This window comes from Babylonia areolata, chromosome 24, assembly GCF_041734735.1.
Source record: "Babylonia areolata isolate BAREFJ2019XMU chromosome 24, ASM4173473v1, whole genome shotgun sequence".
NCBI lineage: Eukaryota > Metazoa > Mollusca > Gastropoda > Neogastropoda > Buccinidae > Babylonia > Babylonia areolata.
In genome coordinates, this window is record NC_134899.1 from 32,759,530 (window position 1) to 32,769,120 (window position 9,591).

A 9,591-nucleotide genomic window follows, 5' to 3' on the forward strand; every position below is an offset into this window, starting at 1 on the left:
AGGACTCTACCCCCACCCACCATCCCCGCCATCTCTAGTCCCACCCCCACCCCAACTTCCACCCCCATCCGTACTCGCACAAACATGATCAAATAATATACAGCTGTTTGAACAGAAACAAACCAGGAGGTCCGGACGTTTAACCAGTACGGTTAGCCCCCTACTGAACAATTGAGAAAGCCCTCAACAGTCACGCAAACGAAGTGGGACGGCTAAGGAGCCAGGTAAAGTAGCTGTATTTGCCGTGTACCTTGCTGAACGGTACCCAGAGTGGCCTGTTTGGTCCCCCTCAGCACGTCATGAAAGACGCAGTGTAGAAGGAAACTTCCGGACAGAAACAGGCAGAAATTGTTTCTCAGTTTGTTCTTCTACCCCCCCTGCCCCCTGCCCCGAACCACCTTCCCTGTGGATGCCAGTATTTTACAAAGCGGGGAAGGTTCCCGAACGTGGTGGGAGAGTTGGGGGCAGTGTGGGAGGGGGGAGGGGGGAGGGGGGGTGGCGGAGGGGGGGTGGAGGATTAGTGGTGTTGAGAGTACTGGTGATATATTGCATGAGCTCTGAGTCTTGAAGTGTGCGTGGAGGTCAGGATATATGTGTGCACCGAGAGAGAGAGAGAGAGAGAGTGTGTGTGTGTGTGTGTGTGTGCGTCTGTGTCTGCGTCTGTGCCTGTGTCTGTGTGAAGTGAGAGAGAGTGAAGGCAAAACGTTCATTGACCTAGACTCTACGAATACGCTGTCAATTACTCAGGAAAAGGTTTTGTATGTGAAGTGTCAAGTCTTTCAATCTTTCTTTCTTTCCCTCTTTTTCCTTGTTCTTTTCCTTCTTTCTGTCTTTGAGACTTTGTGGTACAAAATATTACCGGGTGACACTCGGTACAGAGGTGATATATAATCCGTAATTCGAACTCTCGCCGTTCAACAGTTAAGTACGAGGTCGGTGCTCTTTCGACTGAGTTGTTGTTTCTTCTTTGCAAGCGGGGATGAGTATGAGCTTCACACTGGAGTGGGACCATAAATGGCTGGAAAGTCCAGTCCGGGCTCTGAAGTGTGTGCGGCTCTGTGAATTTGTATTTGTATTTCTCTGTGTGACATTCGGGCTGCTCTCCCCAGGGAGAGCGCGTCGCTATACTACAGCGCCACCCTTTTTTTTTTGTAATTTTTCCTGCGTGCAGTTTTATTTGTTTTTCCTATCGAAGTGGATTTTTCCGATGCAGAATTTTGCCAGGAACAACTCTTTTGTTGCCGTGGGTTCTTTTACGTGCGCTAAGTGCGTGCTGCACACGTGACCTCGGTTTATCGTCTCATCCGAATGACTAGCGTCCAGACCACCACTCAAGGTCTAGTGGAGGGGCAGGAAATATCGGCGGCTGAGCCGTGATTCGAACCAGCGCGCTCAGATTCTCTCGCTTCCTAGGCGGACGCGGACTATGCACCTAATCCGCAGGGCTCGATATTTGACGTTCGTTCGCAGCTTACTACCTCTTCAGCTCCACCACTACCCCCACCTCCCCTCCCATTCTCTCATCCCCTGTCACGATCTGGCATGGCCAACAAAATACATAGAACTGGTGTCTATATATATATATGTGTGTGTGTGTGTGTGTGTGTGTGTGTGTGTGTGTGTGTGTGCGTGCCTGTGTGTGCGTGCGTGCGTGTGTGCGAGCGTGCGTTTGTGTGTGTGCGTGTGTGTGTTGGTGTGGGTGTTGAGAAGTCATTGGATTATGACTCCCCCCCCCTCCCCCCGCGCTCTGATTGAGAACACCATTAAACTATCAGTCTCTGGATCACTTCCCTTAGAGGATAATAGTTCACTGCCAGTGCCGAGATTTTTTAGGGGTACACAGGGGACGAAACTGCAGTCATGTCAGGCCCACGATTGGACCTCTCCCGCAGGCAGAATCTAAATGGTACCCAGTCGCAGTCTTTGAGGTGTTGCTATTTTACATTTCTCTTTTAATCCTTGCAAAGTGATTTTCAAATGACGAAAGAATTGTTCGGTCTTTTATCTGCGATTGAATTTTTCTCCACTTATTATGCTTGTACGAAACAAAAAAATATATAATTATGGCATTGAGTGGATCCATCGTTGAATGTACCCACATTCAGTGAGGATCTACCAGTGTGAGCTGCAGTTCCAGATTTCTAGGATATCTATTGGTCTGGGAGCCGATGTCACTGCTGCTCTTACACGGTAGTTTTCCACGCGGCCTGTCTGATTGTCTTGCTTCATGCAGTGGTGGCCTCGGGGTCACCTGTCCGCCTAGGGAGCGAGAGAAGCTGAGCGTGCGGGTTCGAATTCCACAGAATTGCTCTCTCCCTCAATCAGACCTTGAGTGATGATCTGGACGCTAGTCATTCGGTTGAAACGAAAAACCGAGGTCCCATGTGTAAAATACAATACAATACATCTTTATTCCTCCATTTGGAAATCAATTGTGCATCCATAGGCTCGTCATTCACCCAACAATATTTCACCCCATGCATACACTTCTCTCACCTAAAAGAACCCACGGCAGCAAGAGAGTAGTTCTTGGCAAAATTACGTGGAAAAATCCACTTTGACAGTAACGCAGAATAATTCACTTGCGAACAGAAAAAAGAGGTGTTGCACTGTCGCGACACGCTTCACCGGGGACAGCAGCCTTGGTTTCACACAGAGAGGTCTGTTGTGACAACAACAAATAGTACGATACGGTACGATACGATACGATACGATACGAAACGATACGAAACGATACGATACAAAACGAAACGAAACGATACGATACGATACAAAACAACACGATACGATACAATACGATACGATAAGATACGATACAAAACAACACGATACGATACGATACGGTACGGCATGATACGATACGATACGATACAATATGATACGATACGATACGATACGATACGATACGATACGATACGATACGATACGATACGATACAATATGATACGATACGATACGATAAGATACGATACAAAACAACACGATACGATACGATACAATACGATAAGATACGATACAAACAACACGATACGATATGGTACGGCATGATACGATACGATACGATACGATACGATACGATACGATACGATATGATACGATACGATACGATACGATAAAATGCAATACAATACGGTACGATACGATAAGACACAATACAATACAATACGATACAATACAACACAACACAACACAATACAACACAATGCAATACAATACAACACAATGCAATACAATACAATACAATACAATCGTCAACAGTCTCTCTTTTTTCCTTTTTTTTTTTCTTTTTTTTCACGTCATCCATGCCCAAACATTTATTTACTGCTCCGTACAATCGTCAACAGACTGTCTTTTTTGTGTGTCTTTTTTTTTTGTCTTTTTTTTTTTTTTACCACGTCAGCCATGCCGAAGCGTTTTGTTTTCTGCTCCCGGATCTTGTCTCATTAATATGCGTCAGACACCGTGACTCAGCTGTCCGTGTTCTGGTAATTGTCCAAGAGCTGTGCTGGAGGGACGGGACAGTTCAACTGCAGGAGACCGGGTGTACGGGCGAAGAGGGAGGGTGGTGGGGGTGTAGTAGCGGACAAAGGAAAGGAAAAAACAACCACTGCCCCACCTCCAGTTTATTTCCCTTCACTTTCTATGGGAATGTGCGTAATAAAAGATAGCAATTACAATCGCGCACAGGGCAGTTCACTCGCTGTACATTTCTCCCACGTACTGTGAGACAGAACCTGTGTAATTATACCGATTCTCCATTAGATGTGCTTTTACCCAAAAGACATGTATTGTAACTCTTTTGATTCGTAAGGAGTACCATACCAGCTAACAGTCGGGCTAGATTTCCCACGCTGTCTGGCGTAATGCAATAAACTTTGCATTGTATTTTCATTCGCTTTCAGTGTGACCCACGTTTGCTGGTGTGTGTGTGTGTGTGTGTGTGTGTGTGTGTGTGTGTGTGTGTGTGTGTGTGTGTGTGTGTGTGTGTGTGTGTGTGTGTGTGTGTGTGTGTGTGTGTGTGTGTGTGTGCGCGCGCGCGTGAATATTATCATATTGCGTTCTTTATTGCGTCGAGTTTTTTTTTCACCCACACGTTAACATCATCTGCATATTCGACTCAGGTAACACTTTTAGATGTTGACTAATGAGTGTTATGTACAAGGATGCTGGATGCCAAATAGTGGGTGCTGTGAGAGAGCCTTGTGACTTTCCCTTGTCAATATGCCTCGGTTTCGGGTATGCTACTTCATTCTGAACCAATTTCATTCTGAATTATGTTGTTCTGTTTGATAAACAAAACCATATATTTCTAAATATTTCCAGACAGGCAATAGTTTTTGGCTCGAACAACACTCGTTTTTCGCCAGACTCGATAACTTGGGTATGCGCTTTCTAACATCAAAGAACATTGACAACCGGATTTTTTTTTCATGAGGAAAATTGTTGCCTTATTTGAGCTTTTCCACTTTTTAAAATTATGTATCTTAACAGGTATGATTTTATTGTTTTAATAGCAGTATGGCAAGCCTATTAAGAACGTCAGTTTTGTTTTTCAATAGCAAAGCCTGTTTAGTGCAACAGGTCGATAGTCACTTTTAGATATTCCTAGTTGACTCACTTGTGTATCATTGGAACGAATGAAAACAATGTGTGCGTCTTTCTATGGCTGCAGTATGTTAACGTTTTCCAAACATCCCCCTGTGTGTGTGTGTGTCTGTGTGTGTCTGTGTGTGTCTGTGTGTGTGTGTCTGTGTGTGTCTGTTATTTGGTGTGTGCGTATGTCATACAGAGGCTAGGCCACTTCTTTTCACACCAACCAAGTTTTCTAAAACACACAACGAAACACAAGCGCGACTGATTATCTTGTGGAGCAGACACAAACAAGTGTGTGTGTGTGTGTGTGTGTGTGTGTGTGTGTGTGAATTGAAGTGGACAGTTAATCTGAACCAAATCCTGTCACCAGCTGAATCACCTATATTGTGCTATATCCTGTATTGGTCTTCACGTGTTCGCCTGTCAGACTGTCTGATTGCACGTGTCTGTGTGCTTTCATTTGAACTTATTGTTCTTGTTGTCTAGTTAATAGGCACACACACACACACACACACACACACACACACACTTTGGCATTGGCATTTGCATTCTCTCTCTCTCTCTCTCTCTCTCTCTCTCTCTCTCTCTCTCTCTCTAACGTTCTTTATTTCTTCTTCTCGTCCACTGTCTTTCATGCACAGATTCTTTTTTTCCCCTTTCTCCTTCTACCCAATTCCTCCTCCTCCACCACCACCCTTCTTCTTCCTCTTCTTCTATGACTTGCTGTTGTGGAATATATTGTCGTCAGGTATTATATTGTCGCCGGCAACAATTTGCGATGAGTCTCACGGCACAATTTGTCGCCAGTCTTCAGAGCAACACACACACACACACACACACACACACACACACACACACACACACACACACACGCACGCACGCACGCACGCACCCCTCGCACCCCCACCCCCCACCTCACACACACACACATCCACTCCCCCCCCCCCCCACACACACACAACTGTTGTAGCACACACTGTCGTCGACATAGTTATTATCATAGAGCTGTTCCTTTTTTCTTTTCTTTTTTTTTTGTATTGACACTCCTGGCATATAGTGCTGACAGTATACGTGCCTTGACAGCCAGTACAGATCAGAGACAATAAATCATGTGCCCAGCGACGAACACGTGCCGCAACCGTACACAGCTGCCACTTCACGGGGAAGGTTCGTAGTTTCAGAGCCAACACGTAGAGACAGACCATCATTAAGAACCAACAAGTAGAGACAGACCATCAGTCAGAGCCAACACGTAGAGACAGACCATCAGGCAGAGCCAACACGTAGAGACAGACCATCAGTCAGAGCCAACACGTAGAGACAGACCATCAGTCAGAGCCAACACGTAGAGACAGACCATCAGGCAGAGCCAACACGTAGAGACAGACCATCAGAGACAACACGTAGAGACAGACCATCAGAGACCACACGTAGAGACAGACCATCAGACAACACGTAGAGACAGACCATCAGACAACACGTAGAGACAGACCATCAGACAACACGTAGAGACAGACCATCAGAGCCAACACGTAGAGACAGACCATCAGACAACACGTAGAGACAGACCATCAGAGACAACACATAGAGACAGACCATCAGGCAGAGCCAACACGTAGAGACAGACCATCAAGTAGAGACAACACGTAGAGACAGACCATCAGAGACAACACGTAGAGACAGACCATCAAGTAGAGACAACACGTAGAGACAGACCATCAGAGCCAACACGTAGAGACAGACCATCAGACAGAGACAACACGTAGAGACAGACCATCAGAGCCAACACGTAGAGACAGACCATCAGGCAGAGACAACACGTAGAGACAGACCATCAGAGACAACACGTAGAGACAGACCATCAGAGCCAACACGTAGAGACAGACCATCAGGCAGAGACAACACGTAGAGACAGACCATCAGGCAGAGACAACACGTAGAGACAGACCATCAGGCAGAGACAACACGTAGAGACAGACCATCAGAGACAACACGTAGAGACAGACCATCAGAGCCAACACGTAGAGACAGACCATCAGGCAGAGCCAACACGTAGAGACAGACCATCAGAGCCAACACGTAGAGACAGACCATCAGTCAGAGAGAGACACGCGGACGACGGTCACAGACAGAACGACATTTACAGCCATCAGATCTCAATCTAAACCCGCCGAGTGACACCCGTTATGTGACAGTCAGAGGTTCACACGGGGCTCTTACTTTTTACCTGTCCTCGATAAAACGCTATCACACAAAGCCATGGACCTACCAGTTCGAGAGGGAAGGGAAAGGGAGGAAAGACAGTCGTGGGGAGGGGTGGAGTGGGGGTGAGGACGGGGGGGAGGGGGGTGGGGGCAGGGGGGGTACCGCTCTCTCTAAATTGTGTCACCCTGGCTTGTTACAGATACGATCAATTATAGGTAGGGTTAGACTGTTACTCTCACGTCTTCACACCCAACCTCCTCCTTCCTGCCCCACCCCTCGTACCATCCATCCACCCCCATCCGGACATGACTGGACTAGCTGTTCCAATGTCTTCCATGCTTCCCCCCAAAGCATCGTAACATTATATTTATATATCATGATTCTTATAGAATTTGTCAGAGCCTGTTAGGCTTTTAAGTGTGTGTGTGTGTGTGTGTGTGTGTCTGTGTGTGTGTGTGTTGTTGTTGTTGTTGTTGTTATTGTTTTGATGTTGTTGTTGTTGTTTAATTATTTGCTTGTAATCTTGAATATGTTTTTTTTCTTGTTAGATACCAAAAAGAAGAAAAATCTGTATTGAATGTAGTGCACATGTCCCTCTGGAAATAATAGACGTCTTCTCTTCTCTTTTCCAGTTTTACAGTATCAGTGTCGGTTCACAAAAACAACTGGAAATCCAGAAGAAAAAGAAAAACAACTAGTGATTTCCACATGGTAACCAGCAAGGACAAAGGGAAAATAGATAACTAAACAAACAAGCAAACAAACAAATAAGCCGTGTGTTTCTGCTTGACTGATAATTTCAATGAAACGTGGACACTTAAGGGTCCACAATAGTAAACAAACAAACAAATATGCCGTATGTTTCTGCTTGACTGATAATTCCAGTCAAAACATGGACACTTGAGGGCCCACCATTGTAAACAAACAAACATACAAACAAGTTGTATGTTTCTGCTTGACTGATAATTCAAGTTTTAACGTGGTCGCTTAATAAGGGTCCACAATTGTCCCGCGCGTACCAATGACACTACAGACATGGCTAATTCCATGGCCAGACTGTCTAACCACCCCAGTCTGCCAACAGCCACGACCCAAGAGACAAACAGCCAGCCAGCGATGGTAAATCTCTCCCCTTCCCCCCCCCCCTATCCCCACCCCCCCACCCCCCCCCACCCCCCCGCCGTGACGTATCCACCCTGAAACGAGGGCCCTCTGTGGCTAAAAGATTTGTTTTCTACACCTACAACCGCCCGTACTCTCCCGCCCCCTCCCCCGCCCCCCGCCCCCCTCCACCACCACACCCATCCACCACCACCCACCTTCTCTCTCTCTCTGTCTCTCTGTCTGTCTGTCTCTCTCTCTCTCTCTCTCTCTCTCTCTCTCTCTCTCTCCTCTCACTCTCTCTCGATCCCCACCCCACCCCTCCTCTTGTTCGTTCTACTCCCCCAAGCTGTTCCAGGCCCCCTCTGACTTCCAGCAAGCCCTCGTCAAGTCTTGCACTGGGGACAGTTGCTCTGGCTCTCTGACAGAGTATGGACCAGAGGGTTTCGTTGTTGTTATTGATGTTGTTTTATGTCCAGTGTGTTGTGTTGTGCGTGGTGGTAACGTAGGCTTGCATGTTCAGTCACTTGAGTTGTTTAACGATTGAATGAGGTGATAATGTAGGCTTAAATGTTCAGACAGTTAAGTTGTGCGACAATTGAGTGAGGTGATATGTAGGCTTGCATGTTCAGTCAGTTGAGTTGTTTAACGATTGAATGAGGTGATATGTAGGCTTGCATGTTCAGTCAGTTGAGTTGTGCAACGATATGATGTGGTAGCGTGTAGGCCTGCAACAGTCCGCGTGTGCCTGTATATTGGATACGTTGGATCGTCTGCGAAAACTGGGACGCATGTGTGTTCAAGCATGCTTTGGTGACGGTCGTTCTGTTCTTCTTTATTTTATTCTATTTTATTTTTACGTAATAGAAATTATTTCGTTTATCTTTATTCAAAGACCAGTGAAGATCCAGTTCAGGATTTATGAGTGGAAATCTATCAGTCAAGGTGACTTTCATTTGTAATAAAATTGATTAAAAAGAAAAAGAGGTTACCCATTGATGATAAAAAAAATTGTCATATCCAAGAACATTACGTGAATGATAATAATACTAACTGTAAACCTGTACGCACAAACAAAACTCAGTGAAGAAAAAAAGAAAAGCAACAGCGTGAACATCTAAAAGTCAACCCGTCAAAAACCAAAACCTGCACATCACCATGAGTCAGGCCCACCTCATCAGGAAGACGAAGAAGAGCTCGTACAAGCCTCTGAGCAAGTTGAACGAGGACAACCTGTCGGAGCTGAAGCGGGTGGAGAGACCCGAGTACACCAGCCGGGTGTTCTTCTACAACACCACGGCGCGGTCCCAGCTCCAGAACAACGTCAACGTCTGGTTCCGCCATCACCAGCACGCCATGTCCGTCATCAACCGGCAGCAGAGGGACGTGTGCAAAACGATGTGCCGTGTGCAGAGGGACCGGCACCGCGTGAAGAGGTTGGTGTACCAGCGGCGGCAGCAGGAGATCCGGGCCAACATGAAGAGGATGCAGGTGGAGCTGCTGCAGAGGAGAGTCATCCAGAAGTTTCGCAGGAACGCCGACAACAAAATGGCGGCCCGTGGGTTGAAGAGCCTGGCCGGCCTGAGGCTGACTGCTCAGCTACGGCCCGACAGCGTGAAGCACGTGACTACTGCCGAGGACACGGCTCGTGAGGAGCACGCTGAGAATACTGTCGCTGTGCCGGACAACGTT

At 46.6% G+C, this 9,591-nt stretch overlaps 1 protein-coding gene across 1 annotated transcript in view; it reads left to right on the plus strand.

Annotated features, from left to right (window-relative positions):
- Positions 1–8,999: 8,999 nt before the first annotated feature.
- LOC143298611 (uncharacterized) overlaps positions 9,000–9,591 on the plus strand; it is a 5,494-nt gene continuing 4,902 nt past the window's right edge. The window contains exon 1 of the mRNA XM_076611492.1: positions 9,000–9,591. This exon is cut by the window's right edge and continues 1,125 nt beyond it. Coding sequence (XP_076467607.1) covers positions 9,058–9,591 — 534 coding nt within the window. The 5' untranslated portion in view covers positions 9,000–9,057.